We start from the raw sequence: 17642 nt of genomic DNA on the forward strand, positions 1-17642 counted from the left end.
TGTGATTGCTGCAGTCTAGGAAAAATTGAGATGATAGTTGCATATATAATGTTTGACCTTATTGTTTACCTCGGTGATTCAGCAGTTGAAATCGTAATGAAGGCATGAAAATAAAAGATTAGCCTGAAAAACAAATCCCAAAGCATGTATAATTGTAATCAGTATTTGGTAGAGTATCAGAGCATAATTGTAAAATATGTGTGTACATGTATGTATATATTTGAACATACATATATATGTGTATATATATTAATAGTAATACACATACAGACCTTTGTTTTGTGTGTGTCATCTATCTAATTTTGTGTTTGCTGTATTATTTTGAAGCAAGCTGATAATGAGTAAGTTTTCCAGGTTTCCCCTATGAGAATCAAGAGGGTTGGCACAGTCTAGAATTCTCAGATTCTATGACTCAATGACTGGCATTCTGTGATTCTAGTACTATGTAGTTGCTGTGGGCTCATTGCGGAGGACTCCCTGGAGCCCTAAGGGAGAAATACATCATGATTATGGCTGCAATATCCTTTCACTCCTTCTCCTGTTAAGAGCTCTGACACTGAATCATGGAGTCGCCGTCTGAAGAGGAAAGAAGGACCAGTGCCATCGCTGTAGACCCAGATGAAACTATCTTGACTGCCTTTCCCTTCAAACCTCACAACTCTCTGCTGGAGTTCCTGAAGGGGGAGCCAAAAGTTTTAGGGGTGAGTTCTACTTTATCATGGGTCATCCCAGGAGAGAGGAAAGGAGCCGTATCTCCATGTTTTTTATAAAGGTGGCTTTGTTCAATAATATTCAGGGAATGAGTTGGTCTCCCTTCCTCCCTGGCCTTTTGTCTGCAGTGTAGCCTACAGTAGAAGCAGCTCTGGATTCTCCATCCTTCCTGGAGGAGCTATTGATAACCAGTGGTTGCTGGGGGTTGGGGAGGGGGATCAGTAATTTTCTTCAATAGCGTAGCTACTGGTAAGTTTTGCCCATGCTTTAATAAATAACCGTTATACCCCTGCTTGTATAAGCAATTCTAATTTAAGTCAGTGAGTCACCAAAAAAAGACGTGAAAATGAAGGACTGGTTGGAAAGAAGGAGGGGTCAACATGAAATGGAGAGGGATAAGAGAAGATAATGGGGTAAATGTGATAAATACATTGTATACATACGTGGAATATTTTTTTAAAAGTACATATAAGTCATTTGCTTGTGAAAAAAATGGATCCTACAGAGAAGACTCATCATGTGCCATCTCCCTGGTTATTGATTAAAAGAGAAAGAAAGAAAAGATTTCTTTAGAAGTGCAGTGCACAGTTTGTCTTGGGTCTGTGTATGTTAGCTCTCGGCTGTCAACGCAGAAATGCTTCAGAGGTGAGGTGATGGATTAAGTAACCCTAGGGAGTGAGCCCTCTAATGGCTTACCTACTCCAGCCATGTCCTTGGGAATTCTTCCTGGGGAGCTACCTCTGATCTTCCATTTCCAATACAGGAGAAACAGGAAACTATGTAATTTTTCCAAATATCTTCCTGAGGAAGTGGCCCAAGGGTGTGGCAGGACCTCCCACAGAACTAAGGAGCTGATGAAGGTGAGGTCAGAATCTGTCAGTGCAGTCTAAGTCTGAAGGATGCATAACCGCAGGCTCAGCCAACCTGGAATGGAAATAATTTTTTAAAAAATCTTCCCTGTACTAAACATACCCATTCCATGGATGGTACAATAAACAGCTACTTCCTACTTTTATATTCTCTTAAGTGTTTCTTTCACTCCTAGAATAGATTGATGCTTAAAGGTCTCTGGTATCTCTGTGTATAGTGCATTGTCTGCTACTATCCTGGGAGATGATTTAAAGCACACAGGAGGAGTGCAGTGTGGTGACACAAGTCTTGGGGGGTAGACACAGGGGGGTCAGGTGGTTGCAGTCACCCTGTGTGACATAATGAGTTTAAGGACAGTTTAGAATATGGGAGGCCCTGTCTGAAGAAAAAGGGTGGGGGGTACAGAGAAGAGAATATATATAGGTTATCTACAAATATTTTGACATTTTTAATGTAAGAGACTTAAGCATCCTCAGAATTTGATCCTGGACCCCAGCCTCCCACCCATTTTCCAATGTAAACCAAGGAATGGCTCCATTTATTCTTGAAAATATGGGGGCTAAATGAGAGGGTATCATAATAAGACAGTGGGTCAGCTGTCAGACAAAAGAAGAAAGGGGTAAAGAATAGTCCATGGGGTCTGTCTTCAAGAGGTTTACAATATGGGTTCAATCACAAACGAATTCTAATATGTCTGCTGCAAAATACACTGGTGATTCTGGGAAATAGTAAAGGACAGGAGTAAAGAATTAAAATTTGAGGGACTCAAGGCAGATGGAGATGTGGAAGGTGTTTAGATTGGGGTAGTATGCAGCCATGGGTGTGTCTGGGGCAGCCCACAGGCCTGGGCTTTGGTTACCTCATGTTTATTTTCTCCTTCCAGGCTGTCCAGATTCTTCTTTCTTTGATCACTGTGTGCCTCGGATTTATATTAGCATTTAATTTTATCTTTTTCTCCAAAATGCTTCCTCTCATTGTCCTCACGGGATATCCGTTCTGGGGAGCAATTATTGTAAGTACCAACTGCTAAAAATTTGTCAGAAGTTGCTATGAAGACTGATGTGAATTGGATTCAGCTCTATGACAATAAATTTTATAAATGTGTCCCTTCCAGGATACCAAACAGGCAGACCACTCCATGACAAAAGAAATTATTCCATATTATTCCATTGTCCATTGTCTACCACCCTAGGTACATGGTGGTTTCCCAAAGCCCATTGGTGTAGTACATCCTGCAGTACCAACTTCAGGGAGACAAAACAGGCAGGACAGATAGCCTACTTTACCCTGTGCGGATAGGTGAGCCTGAAAATAGGCGATGGGAACACGTGCAGTTGACACTCATGGAATCTAACTTGGTGAGGGGGAAAGCTTTGGACCATTATAGCCCACCACCCCATAAGCCCCAAAGGGTTTTATGACTTACTCACAGGTAAACATGGAGCCATCAATACTGTTCTTAGTTCAATCCTAGTTCCATGAAACCCTACAGTCTTGGTTCCTAACCCTGTGCTGAATGTTTAAGGGTAATTTTTTTTTAACTTTGACACTTTCATTGGAATTACCATTTTAATAGATAATATCAGACATTTATTCATAGAAATCCAGCTTCCTTACATTTATAATGAATCTTTGAGCTATGATAATCTCAAATTGTTCATATTTATATTACTGCTCTTCTTTTGTATTGCGCCCTTCTCAGTCACACATCCAGTCATAGGCAAGCTAAGCTATTAATACATAATACAGTTTCACATTCTTTGTGGAGAATGTATTTGCTTCATTGCATTGATTCCAACAAGAGTATATCAAACGCAGATAGAGGTTGGGTTTTAGTAGTGTACTTTATGTAGGCAGCTTGTTTTTAACTTTTATTAATTACACTTTATTCACTTTGTATCCCCTCATAAACCTCTCCCTCCTCCCCCTCCTAATCCTACCTTCCCTCCCCCTTCTTCAGTTCAGTGTCCAAGTGGGTTCCATAGTAATGGGAAGAGGGACTGCCTCTGACATAAAGTGGTTGGCCTGCTCTTTGATCACCTCCCCCTCACGGGGGAGCAGACTTACCAGGCCACAGAAGATGACAGTGCAGCCACTCCTGATGAGATCTGTTAGACTAAGATCAGAAGGAAGGAGAGGGGGACCTCCCCTATCAGAGGTCTTGGGGAAGGGCATGCATTTAAGGGTAAATTTATCAGAATGTCTCAAATCAAAAAACATCCGAGAGGGCAGGAATGGGAATGGAGTCTGTTGTACTTGCTCTTATATTCTCAGAAATCAGGATCATGCTGGAGACATGGGATGTATGAGCAAAGGAATGAGTCAATCAGCCAACAAACAAACAGCTGAAATAAGAAATTAATGAGACCACTGTCTCTATTAAAACCAGTACTGTGTTTTGATAGGTATTCCATGCCTTTTCTATAATTTGTATTTTTTTTTTCAAATTTCAAAATTGAAACTTCAAAAACTGGTAATATTTTTCACTTTTACAATGAAATAGTATGATGTTGATTTCTACTCTAATGTAAAGAACTAAATGGACCCATTCTTTATCTCTTCATTCAAAGTTCTCCCAGTATGATTTTTGAGATATACACGTGTGGATTTTAATAAGGTTTGATTTATTGATTTTTGAAAAATCTCCACTCTTCATGGGAAAGACACTCATTGAATGCATAACTGCATCTTGCTGGTAATGTCCTAGGCCTGTAAGTACTGTTGGACAAAAAACCTTCTCTGAGAAATGTGAGAGATTCCTGACACTTACACTAAGTGCTCCAAGGAACTGTGAGGGTTTAGTCGAGGACCAACCTGACGTGGGTTCTCATTAGCTGAAGTAGAAGGAACGCATGCATCCACTGGCTGTGACCAAAAGCACAGGCTAAGCGTGTGACGTGGGAAAGGACAGCTGAGAAAAGTGCGTGACTGTGCCATAAAACAGAACCACCGATTCACTGTTCATTATCTAATGGGCGTCTAGGCTGACTCTACTTCCTAGCAATGGTGAAGAGGGCAACAATGAGTGCAGATGTGTGTAACTTCAATATAAGCGCAAGGGTTATCTACTGATGATTTTTTTTTTCATTTTATTACTTCGTTTATTTATTTAATTTATGTCCAAATTGCAGATTCCTCTTCCTCTTTTTCTCCTGGTCCCTCCCTCTCACCTTCACTCCCATTGCTCCATTTCCTCCCTCTCTTTCTCCTTAGAGAAGGGGAGGCCTCCATGGTTATCAGTCTGCTTTGACATATCAAGCTGAGGTAGAACTAGGCACATCTTCTCCTACTGAGGCTAGACAAGGCAGTCCAATGAACCCAAAGGCCCCATGATAAACAAGCTGAACATCTTTTACATATGTGTAGGAGGCCTATGTTCTTCCCATGCATGCTCTTTGGTTGGTTCAGATTCTGAGGGCCCCTATGGGCCCAGGTTAGTTGATTCTTCAGGTTTTCTTGTAATGTACTTGACCCTTCTGGCTCCTTCAGTCCTTGTCCCCCTTTTCCACAATATTCCCAAACGCCACATGATGTTCACCTGTGATTCTCTGCATGTTCCCAGCAGCTGCTGCATGAAGCCTCCCAGAGGACCGTTATACTAGGCTCCTGTTTGCAAGTATAGCAGAATATCATTTAGAGTGTCAGGGGCTGGCTCTCTTTCATGGGATGGATCTCAAGTTGGGCGGGTCATTGTTTGGCCATTCCCTCAATTTCTGCTCCATCTTTGTCCCCATGCCTCTTATAGACAGGACAAATTTTGGGTCGAAGGTTTGGTGGGTGGATTGTTGTCCCCCTCCCTCCACTGGAAATCTTGTCTGGTGACAGGAGGTAGCCATTTCAGGGTCCATATCTCCTATTGTTAGGTTAGATAGGGTCACCCTCATAGATTCCTGGGAGTTTCCCTTGTTCTAGGTTCTCAGAGCTTCCCCCATTGCCAGATTTCAGTTTTTTTCTCACTTCTCTCCCTGTCAGTCCGCTCCATGCCCTCCCTCTCCTACTCAGGTCCCTCCCTATGATGTCTATTGTACTTCCCTTCTAAGTGAGATTTAAGCACCCTCCTATGGGCCCTCCTTGCTATGTAGCTCCTTTAGGTCTGTGGACTGTAGCATAATTATCCTTTACTTTATGGCTAATATCTATTTATAAGTGAGTATATAGCATGTGGAGAACTCACTCAGAATGGTATTTTCTAGTTCCATCCATTTGCCTGCAAATTTCATGGTGCCTTTGTTTTTAATAGCTTAGTAGTATTCTATAGTGTAAATATACCACATTTTCTTTATCTATTCTTCTCTTGAGAGACATCTAGGTTGTTTCCAGTTTCTAGCTATTATGAATAAAGCTGCCATGAACACAGATGAATAAGTGTCCTTGTGGAATGGTGGACCATCTTTTGGGTATATGCCCAGGGGTGATATTAAAAACTCAAGTGACAGCACATGTTGGAGGGATAGCTCAGCCGTTAAAGGCTAGGCTCACAACCAGAAATGAGTTTGGTGTACCCAGCATCCATGGATATTGGAAATTTTTAAGGAAAGTATTTTTTTTTGAAATGTATGTTCCCATTTGAGTATAATGTAGATTTTTGAGAGGGAAATTAATTCAAGGATGACAGCCATCCTGGAAAAATCAACTGGAAAGAAGTTGCAGTTACCCAGAAAAAGGAAGGGGATAGTGTGAGGCTCCAGGAGACAAAAAGTTTTAAGACAGATTTGGAGGTGGATGGGCCAGGTGAAACAGGAGATCCCAACAGTAACTTTCAAATCTCTGTACTGCAGCATAAGGATTTTAGATTCTATCACCCAAATGTCCCCAGGCGCCAATACCAATTCTCTTTTTGTTTGATTGTTTAAAAATATTTAAATTTATTGCCTATTAAAACACTTATTCAAAAAGCTTTTGGGGGGGATATATTCATTTTAAAATTTTATTTTTTTATTAATTAAAGTTTATTCACTTTGTATTCCAGCTGTAGCCTCTTCTCCCCTCCCCTTCCTCATCTCCTCCCATGCACCTCCTCAAGTCCACTGATAGGGGATGTCCTCCTCCCCTTCCCTCTGACCCTAATCTATCAGGTCTTATCAGGACTGTCTGCATTGTCTTCCTCTGTGGTCTGGTAAGGCCATTCCCTGCTCAGGTGGAGGTGATCAAACAGCCAGCCACTGAGTTCATGTCAGAGACAGTTTCTGTTCCTATTACAAGGGTACCCACTTGGAGACTGAACTGCCATGGCCTACATCTGTGCAAGGGTTCTAGGTTATCTTATCGCCATGCATGGTTAGTTGGAGTATCAGTCTCAGAAAAGACCCCTTTGCCCATAATTTTTAGTTCAGTTGCTCTCCTTTTGGAGCTCCTGTCCTTTCCAGGTCTTTCTATCTCTCCCTTCTTTCATAAGATTCCCTACACCCTGCCAAAGTTTGGCTATGAGTTCAGCATCTGCTTTGATACCCTGCTGGGTAGAGTCTTTCAAAGGTAGGCTCCTGTCCTGTTCCCCATTTTCTCTATCTTCCCATGTCCATCCCCCCATTTACCTTTCTGATCATCTTACCCAGGGTCGTCCTCATTGCTTAGCTTCTTTAGGTGTATAGATTTTAGTATATTTATCCTGTATTATATGTCTAATATCCACTTATAAGTGAGGATATACCATGCGTGTCTTTCTGTTTCTGGGATACCTCACTCAGGATGATCTTTTCTAGTTCCCACCATTTCTCAGCAATTAAAAACAAAGAAATAATGTAATTTGCAGCCAATACCAGTCCTTATAGATGGAATTAAGACAAAGACCTTCCCCTGAACACTTAGGTTCAAAAGACAAGATTGTCTGGGCGGTGAGGTCGGGGATGGAGGGAAGGTGTTACAGCCAGCTGAAATCCCAAAGGAGATGGTGTTGTAGGTAGGCTGAATGTGCCATCTACTGACTCTTGCCTCTTGTCTTCTGAACAGTTTTTTCTGGCAGGATTCGCCACAATGTTCAATGATAAAGCAAGACAAATTCTGGTAAGTCACTTTTATGACTTCTACCTAGTTTAAAATCTGTTTGCTTTGTGATAGCTTCGGTCTTGAGCTTTAGTGTTTCTCAGGAAGATCTTTATGCATCAAATTTGTGCATAATCTATAGGCGATTAAGCCCTGCATTCTTCTCCTTGCTCCTACTTCCCCACTCAAGCAAAATGAAAATTAGTCATTGGGAGTAACACCCTATATTGCTGTAATTAAATGATTTTTTTTAATTGGGAGTAGAATTTTGCTCCTTTTCTTTCCCCGGGGAAATATTTCATGAGGTCCAAAGATATTTTTTGATTGTCATAACTGGATAGGGCGCGCTGTGGCAGCTATAGGTAAAGAGCCAAGGTTGTCTCTAAGCATCCATTTTATATTTATTTATTTATTTTTATTTTATTTGTAGGGGTGTTTTATCTGTTTGTATGTATGTGTCCTGTGAGCAGGCCTGGTGCCCACAGAGGTCAAAAGAGGGTATCAGATCTCCCGGAACTGGTGTTACAGATATTTATAAGCTACCATGTGGAACTGAACCTGGGTCCTCTAAATGAGCAGCCAGTGCTGTTTAACCACAGAGCCACCTCTTCAGCCTCCTCTAAACATGCGTTAAAACAAAGGAAGCACAAGCAGGCCTCCTGTGACAATAGAAAACCATTTCACCCAATGTCTACCATCCCAAAACTGAGAAGCTCTGTCTCAACTAAAACCCATCTCTGAGCCCAGTGACCCTCACCTCTATCCTCAGCCCTACTTCTAACACCAACAGCAGCTTAGCTAAGAGGACCAGATAAAGAGGGTGGCCCTGATGCCACATGATTGAATGATTCAGTCAGAGCTGGCTGGCTCTCGTTGCTTTGCCTACTTGAAGGGAGATTACCAATTTCTTAGAGCTACTTAAGATTATTACTTCCAAAAGACACAGTGATGTTTAAATGTTCCTATTCTCATCTGATCATTGTTGAGAACCCTAGAGCTGTGGGCTTCCTCTAAAAGTCACTGGATCTGTTCTCAAGGCCTTCTGTCAGTTTCATCAGCAAGCCTTAGGCAAAGCGAAGAATGCTCCCATATGCTCTTCTGGAGATAAATGCTGACAGTCCCTATATTGTTTTCTTCCAGAGCTGAGAGCTACTCAGCGGTCACCCATGCCTCATAGAGAGCTTTACAGATGGAGGAAGGCTCAACATGACACACAGGGGTGGGATTACAGAAGACCTGGCTTCCACCACAGCTTTTCCAAGCATGGGAAGGCTCAGAACCCTAATTTCAAAATCCCATTCATTTCTAAAACATGAATAGCAAGTGTCCGCCTGATACCACAATCCTGTAATAAGGACCAGATGAGTCTAGGGCAGGATGTGATCCTTGTAAGGCATGATCTGTGTGAGGGATCACATATTCAAGACCACTCTGTTAATGCTCCCAGTGAAGGCCAAAACAGGGAACTGAAAGACCAAAGGACTTGATATGGGACCAAAGGACTTGATCTTGTTCCCCTCCCCCCCAAACCACTTGTTTGCAATAAAGATATCAGCTTAGAATAAACAGCCAAGAGGGCACTTGCCAGTGTTGCCACACGAGGCCACATACAGCTCCAGAAAAGATGGGCTTTTCTGTAAATGCATAGCTTCACTCCCAACCTCAGCAAACACAACACAGCCAACAGAAGTACAGGAGGTACACGCCAAAATAACACTTTCTTTTTTAAAAGTAAGAATGAATATGAAGAGAACAATATGATTGCCCCCCCCCCCTGCAACTTTCTTGTAAGAAACTCAGATACACATACCTCTCCCTTCAAACATACTGAGCGTGGATAAAAGGAATCAAAGCAGAGAGTGCCCAGCATCAACTGTTACATGTATATTATAACCCTTACACTGAAGGCTCAGGGATCATCATGGAAGATAGGGCATAAGGACTGTAAAAGCCAGAGGACCAAGGCATCTATTACAAAACTGCATCTTCTACATATGACAGGGAATCTGTACCTATGATCTCAACAATATGGCTGTTTAAATAAGACCTGAAAAAAATGATGTAAATTGACATGCCAACATAAATGAAAATTTTTAAAGCCCCACCCCTAGATGAAGAACTATGGTTAATTAACGACTGTTGACATAAGGAAAATGAGTCTATTCCAGGGACAAGGCCCCAGTAGATGATTCAATCCCAAGGGTTTAGCACTAAACAAACATACAGATGAGCAACACTAAATTAACTCAGTAGGTAGTATTTATAAACTTATATGTGCATATATATATATATATATATATAGAGAGAGAGAGAGAGAGAGAGAGAGAGAGAAAGTAATCATTCAATAATATAAAGAATTGAGAAGTGAGAAGGGCACACAGGAGAGGATGGAGTAAGGAAGTAAATAACATAAACAAAATACTCAATCAAATGGAGCAACTGACTTTTTTTTTTTGCCTCCCAACATTGAAGCACTGAGATTTAAAACGGACCTCTTTAATCCGTAGTCCAAATTTTACCATCTTTAACCCTATTAATGGTTTTGATCCTTATCATTTGAATGTTCCTGGGGAATCCAGTGAGCCATGTGATGGTGGGCTGTCAATTCCCACATGAGTCTTTATATACATGGGGCCTAATGTGGTTATGATACATATTTAGTACAAATGAACATTACACTGAATTCACCCTCATTTTTAAAGGTAGAAATTGAGACTTAGGTTAAATTGTTGGCACAAGTTCTAATAAAAGCAAAACTCAAAACTGAGTCTGATATCCAAGCTGAGATCTTTTCCAACACACCAGATACTTGCCAGGCTATGCAAGATGGTTTGCTACAGAGGTGAGATGAGCATTTTCAGTAGCGTTAACCACAGGTGTTGTTTTGCTTTGTGGCTAGTCAGAACTGAACTTGTCAAGCCTGCCAATCACAGGGACCTGATGAGGCCTCCAGAACTAGAAGAATTCCCTGAATTCTTTGTTTGCTTTATCATGTTTGAAATCTATTTTCCAGAGACACGGAGTCGTGACCATGAATGTCGTCAACACGCTGGCTGCATTAATTGGGATTGCTTTGATCCTCGTCAGCTTTAGGCAGCCACACAAATTCTGCCAGATGCCCTCCTCCCTCGATGGAACGTGTGGTGTAGGCAGAGCACTTCTCCTTGTGAGTGATCTGATTCTGGATGAGGAGTCTGAGTACCCTTAGCCAAGCCCTGTCCATGATACAAATGTGCATTGATTTTGACTACTGACTTCATGTATTGTGGAATGACAGGGAGGTTCTGAAAACATAAGTCTCCTGTTTGCTTGTTTGTTTTCATTTTTATTAATTAATTCAATTTACATCTCTGTCATAGGCCCCTTCCATCCTCTCCTCCCAGGCCCACCCACCCTCCCACATCCCCCCACCCTTATTCCTGAAAATAGGGGAGCCCCACTACCCACACACACCAGCTAATCTAGTCAAATGAGGACTGAATTCGTTTTCCTTCCCTGTGGCCTGGTAGGGCAGTCCCATCAGGGGCAAGTGATCAAAAAGCAGGCAATACAGTCCATGTCAGAGATAACCCCTGCTCTCCTAACTAGTAGGCCCACATAAAGCCTAAGTTGCCCATTGGCTACTTATAAGTAGAGGACCTAAGTCCAGACTATGCATTGTCCTTGGTTGGTGCTTCAGATTCCATAAGGCCCCTGTGGACCTTGGTTAGTTGGCTCTGATGGTCTTCTTGTGGAGCTTTTGTCACCTCTAGGTCCATTTATCTTCCCCCCATCTTTTCCACTAGACTCCCTGTGTTTCGCCTAATGTTTGGCTGTGAGTCTCAGTATCTGTTTCGAGCTGTTGCTGGGTGGAGCCTCTCAGAGGACAACTCTGGTAGCTCCTGTCTGCAAGCACATCAGAGTATCATCAATAGTGATAGGGGCTGGCTCTCTTCCATGGGGTGGGGCTTAGGGTTGGACAGTCCCTCAATCTCTGCTCTATCTGTTCTGTCTTTGTCCCTGCGGGTCTTACAGGTAGAGTACGTTTTGAATTAGGTTTTGTGGTAATCCCCTCCGTCCACTAACAATCTTGTCTTAATAAAGGGTGTTCTTTTCAGTCTCCACAGCCCCTGCTACTAGGAGTCTTAGAGTCCCCCTCACATCCTCCCAGAGGCCTATTCTGATTTAGATCCCCCTTTTCTCTTTTTTCTGCAAGCTTTCTGCCCTCCTGCCCCTACCCTCTCCAGGTCTGATCTCTACCCTTATTTCTCTCTGCGTTCCCTCTTCTACCCTCCCTTCAACCACAATCTCTGTCCAGTCTCTTGATTTTTAATCCTACTTTTAACTCCTAGGAGCTTATGTCCTTGGCCTAGCATTGTGGGATCTCCACATCTTGGTTTTCCTTGTGTAAAAATTTAAGACATTAATAGCTGCCTCACTGCACTATGCTTAGTATTACTTCAAATAATGCTTGGCAAAGTACAAAGAGTCAACAGCTTTAGCTATTTAAACTATAATTGCATCAATTATATTAAGTTTTACCTTTTCACTAATCCAAAAATTGCTTTATTGGCATGAAACAAAATACAGTGGGATAAAATACTTAAGTGAGATGTTTTCATAATTTTAAAACAAACCATTTTATATAATTATATAATTTTTGACTCAGCAGGGGGAATGATAGATACATTCCTTTACCAGGAAATATAATTTTACATAAAGCTTTTATCTTATCTAGTTATTTTTATACATGTGGGTGTTTCGCCTGAATGTAGGGCTGTGTACCATATGCATGGCTCGGTGTTCTTTCAGGCCTAAGATAGCAGTGTATGCTCTGGGTCTAGAGTTACAGCTATTTATATGCCACCATGTGGGTTCTGGGAATTGAACCCAGGTCCTCCAGGAGAGAGCTGGTGTTCAAAATTGCTGAGTCATCTCTTTCACCCCTAATTATAGTTAAGGTTTTAAGAGTTTATTGCACAAGGATTACATGGCATTACAATTATTTTTATACTTATTTTCTTGAGAAATGTGTGGCTCACAAAGCCATAGCTTACAGGTGGACATCAGAGGGAAACTTGCAAGCGTTAGGTATCTTCTTCAAACATGTGGATCCTGGGGCTCAAACTCATGTTATTAGGCGCGGTAGCAAATACTTAAACCTACTGAGTCATCATGCCAGCCCTGACATCATTTGCAATCACATCAAAGATTCCAATGAGCCTTTTCTTTGATCCCAAAGCAAACTTTGGGCTTTTAATCTCTTTCTGAGAGTGACATCTTGAAGATGTGGGTCACAGAATTTGAAAATTTCCACCAATAAGGACAAAAGTGAAGTAGATCTGTGGGAAATGATCGCCTATGACTTAATCCCTGTAATCACCTGTTGAAGTGAACCAAAGGGCCTTCTTGAGATCAATTCCAGTATTAAACTTGGGTTCCTAAGAAAAGGCAGAAAACAGTTCTAAGGGGATACAGTTCTGTCCTTCTTTGCCCACATGCATATGGTGGAGGTTGCACGAGAACCAGAGTCAATTCTCTGCCACTGGGAGGAAGAATCCAGGAACTGCACACAGCAGGCATGCACACACTTCAGCGTTAGCAGCAAGTTTTCTTCTGTGTGTGTTCAAAGGAAACTGAGATGCAGAGAGCTTTAGTCACCTTCTCCAGTATAAGCATGACCTTGGGCCCAATTGTGCTTAGGTTTTGCTGCCTCTAGTATTTAAGTTTTTTGTTTTTTGGTTTTTTTTTAATACCACACTGTACCATCCTGCCTGTCAATCAAAACATTACCTTAAAGTAGTGCCCGTAAAATGTCATTCTGTGTACTCTATCTAACTTGAAAGTTTGTTTTATTTGACTTATATAGGTGAATATATTAGCTGAAACTTGTGATTCAAAAAATGTGCACAAGCAGCTTCACTGGGGAAGAAAAAGCAGGCATTGGGTTACTGTGTTCCCACACAGAGAGAACTCATTGTGATTAAGCGGCAGGCACTTACTTATAGGAATGCTATTACTCTCTACTGTCCCCTTCTTGTTTCACTCTAGAGGTTATCTTAGCCCTCCTGACACTGGAGTTTGTTATCCACTCCTTACCAGAAAGCTATGAAAATGAATGCAGTGTTTAATAGCTACAGAAAAACATGAATATGAGTTTTCACAAACTCAGTCATAGGGTGTAAAGTTTTCTGATTCTGTCTTTAAAGTGATGCCACTTTTGTCCTAAATATGGTTTCTTTCTCTTCCTTATTTGCAGGGAATTTTGTCAGTCTTATTATTCATCGCCATCGCAGAGTTCAGCATCTCTGTGACTATTATATCCTTTAGAAGCTGGACCAGTCCAAGAGAGGTGCGCCCAAGCTTGTCATGAGAACTGAGTCTGTGTGTCTGTGCATGTGTGAGTGTGTGGAGGGGGACAGCAGGCATCCTCATGTCACAGAGCAAGTGTGGAAGTCAGAGGACAACCTCAGGTGTTGTTCCTCATCTTCTACCCTGTTCTGAGAAAAGTTCTCTCCTGATGTTCACTACTACACTCCAGGCCAGCTTGCCCCCAAGCTTCCAGTGATCCTGATTTTCTTGTCCCTTCCCACTCTCTCCCTCTAAGGGTACAAGTAGCACAGAGGTTGGTATTATTATATTCACACTGAGATCATCACCACTCCATACTGACTTCTATCGGTAAGCAGCGGCAATGCACTCAGCTACCACACTGAACCGCCTAAGTTTAGGAAGGTCAGAGGGGGCTGAGCTTAAGATTGACCCTCACTCTCCTTTTTAAGACAGCTTGCTTTCCTTTCTTGTCCTCTCTACTGACCTCAGTCATCTCTGTCCATAAATAATTCTTTATCTTCCTGAAAGGGGGAGAAATCCAGGACTTTGTAAAAAAAAAAAAAAAAAAAAAAAAAAAAAGGACTGTGATGTGGAGAATTTTACCTTTACTGATTGTTTATAATGTTAAATATTGTTCTACTCACTGGGTGTCAACTTAATTAATAACTGTGTTAATACTATATCAAGACACCCCCCCCCTTTTACATCAGAATGAACTGAGGCTTGACAGAGAGGTTAGTTATGTCTCCAGTATTACAGAACACTCATACTCTGACTTGTGTGGTGCAGCGCCTGACCATGCTGAGTTAAACCAACAGTTCAAACTGTGCTGAGTGGAGTGTTTGTTTGCTTGATTCCTTGCTTTCTTCTAAGTTTAAACAATCAAATGTACCCATTCTAAGTGCACCATGTGATAAGTTTTGACAAATTATACACATCTATTTATCTACCATCACAATCAAGACATAGTTCATTCCCAGCATCCAAAGGTCAATTTGGATTTTTCTGATGGTGATGCACCTATTTGCAGGGATAGATCTTCTTTTTGCAAGAGCTCTTTATAGGCCTATGACTATTTTGTAATTAGGTTGTTCATTTATTGTTGTTTTGTTCTTGAATTGTTGTGCTTTCATATATACAATTTGGTAATTTCTTATTAGATATATGGTCTGTCCAACCCTGGCCTTTAAGAGTATTTTTGTTTTGTTTTGTTTACATTCTGGACAGTATCTTCAATGTAAAAAAGTCATGTATTTTATCTAATCTGATTTATATATTCTTTTGTTATTACAGGCTTGAGCAAATGTGTGATACTTTCTGTGTGATCTACGTATGTGTGTGTGTACATGTGTATGGGCATGTGCACTGTGTGTGCCCAAGGTCAACATGATGTGTCTTTCCTCAACTGCACTAGTCTTTGATTTGGGGAAAGGGTCTCTCACTGAACCTGGGGTTAATGTATCTGGCGAGCCCATTTCATGCTCCCAAGGCTAGTTATAAGACCGTGCTGCCATGCTGTGCTTTTCACATGGCTGCTGGCCATCTGTACTCCGGTCCTTGTGCTTGTGCTACAGGTCCTTTACCAAATGACCTATTTCTCTACCCTGCTTTTTTCTTACTCATGAGGTTATCACCAAATCCAACTGTGACACTTAACATTGATTGCTGTCTGGAATGGATTATGAAGAAACTAGATGACTAATGCAAGCCTCTGAGTTTGTCTGTGAGGTTGTCTCCAGAAAGGAAAGGATACATAAAATCTGTCCTGAATGCAGGCCACACCATTCCAGGACAATGGGATTAAAGAGGAAAGGGTCCATGCCAAAGTATACATTTTTGGCTTTTAAGCTTGGTCCACTGTGAGTTGATGTTTGTCTATACTGGGTAAGGGTTCAATCCATTTTGGCATGTGGCTATCCAGCTTTCTTATTGCTGACTGTTTAAAAAGACTGTCTTTTTCCACAGAATGGTCCTTCCGTCATTTCTGAAATTCAATGAACTATATACATGATGGTTGGCTTCTGGGCTCTCTATACAATCGACCTATTGATCTTATTATAACTTTGCAGAAGTTTCAAAATTGGGAACTATTATTTTTTCCAAATATTATTCTTCTGTTTAAATGATTTTGCTTATTCTGATATTAATTAATATTTCATATATATTTGAAATAGTTTTCTGCATAACTGAGAAAGAGGTTATTTGTGTTTTGACATAAATAGCATTGAATTTGTATTTAACACTTTTATATGGTGTTTTCTAACAAGTCTAAGCCTTATTATAAACAAAAAGAAGCTATCCATTTGTCTAATTCTAATATTATCAGCAATATTTTGGAGGTTTTAGGATAAAAGTCTTTCATCTCCTTGAGTAGCTATCTTTCCTTGAATATATCATTCCTTTAAATGATACTATAAATTAACTTTCTCAGGATTTCATACCTATTTCAATAATAGGCATTTTTCTGAGTGACTTTATCATTTACTCACATGTTTGTTTGATTATAATTGTGAGCACTTTAAGAGTAAACTCTGTTTATCTTTGATTACCAACATCCAATTCACTTAGATTATTAATAAGTCAAACATTGAATTTTTGTATGACTATTAACTAGATATTTTAAATGTCTTAGAAAATTTAGTATTATTCAATATGGGAAAAAATCCTGAGGCAATTTTGACCAAACACCTCTGTTTAATATCTAGGATATAAGGCTAGGGACTCACACAAATTAATACTGTTGACCAGAAAGAAAAGGCAGGAGAGTTCTCTGCTGTTTTACTCTTCATCTCCCTTCTACTTCCATGTGCACATGAGAGAGGAAAGATAATCTGAATACAGTAAGAAAGTAACTTGAAGACAGTTCTGACCTATTAACGCTCTCCTTTCCCCTTGTTATAGGCTGTGTTCTTCTTTCCTTCAGAAGTTGCTCAAAATGCTGAACAGCCTGCACCAGAAGAAAATAACACATTACGATTTGAGTTTCAAGGAAAATCTTCCACTGATAATATAGCTCAAGACATAAAAACTGTTTTCTTAGGAGGTTATGCTTTCTTCAAGTTAAGAGTCTCAAGAAATCCTTCAGCTCCCAAAACTATCCCACAGAAAAGTGATAAAGGCACATCTTCTCTGCAAGTTCCAAATGAACAGGAGACTATTCCTCCACTCTCTCCAGAGATAGAAACCAAAGTGAATATTTCACCTCCTTCAGTAACACCAAAGTCTTTAGGAAACATTTCTTCTCAGGAAAAGTCTAGAACCAATAGTCTGAATGATGAGGACCTAGCATCAATTGTCCATCAACCCTCTGATATGCAACCTAAATTACTTGTGTTTGAAAACCCACCACTCAGAATTCTTAAAACTCCATCTTCAAACAATTTCCTCCATTTGTCAGAAGATAATTTGTCAACCCAAACATTACTTGCAACTCTGTCAACACAAGTCTTACAATCTAAACCCCCATCATTGCATATATCACCGTCTGATGATCTGACATCTGAAGATTTGCCCTCTGAAGACATACCATCTCAAGAAAACCCATCCCAAGACACACCATCTCAAGACACACAATACGAAGATACACTAATTGAAGACATACCATCCCGAGGAACTCCATACCAAGAGCTATCATTCCAAAATATACTAACTGAAAAGACAAGATCCCAAGGTACTCCATCCCCAAAACCTCCATCTCAAGGGATTCCATCCGAAAAAACTCCGTCTGAAGGAAGTCCATACCAAGAGCTATCATTCCATGAGATACTAAC

The 17642-nt window shown here is 40.8% G+C and overlaps 1 protein-coding gene across 1 annotated transcript in view; it reads left to right on the top strand.

Annotated features, from left to right (window-relative positions):
* The first annotated feature begins 563 nt into the window (after positions 1–563).
* Ms4a14 (membrane spanning 4-domains A14) overlaps positions 564–17642 on the top strand; it is a 19273-nt gene continuing 2194 nt past the window's right edge. Inside the window, exons 1-6 of the mRNA XM_055614244.1 lie at positions 564–701; positions 2465–2593; positions 7528–7581; positions 10574–10726; positions 13799–13891; positions 16774–17642. The exon at positions 16774–17642 is cut by the window's right edge and continues 1377 nt beyond it. Coding sequence (XP_055470219.1) covers positions 564–701; positions 2465–2593; positions 7528–7581; positions 10574–10726; positions 13799–13891; positions 16774–17642 — 1436 coding nt within the window. The remainder of the gene's footprint in view (positions 702–2464; positions 2594–7527; positions 7582–10573; positions 10727–13798; positions 13892–16773) is intronic.

This window comes from Psammomys obesus, unplaced genomic scaffold (assembly GCF_907164565.1).
Source record: "Psammomys obesus unplaced genomic scaffold, mPsaObe1.curated_primary_1811, whole genome shotgun sequence".
Lineage (NCBI taxonomy): Eukaryota > Metazoa > Chordata > Mammalia > Rodentia > Muridae > Psammomys > Psammomys obesus.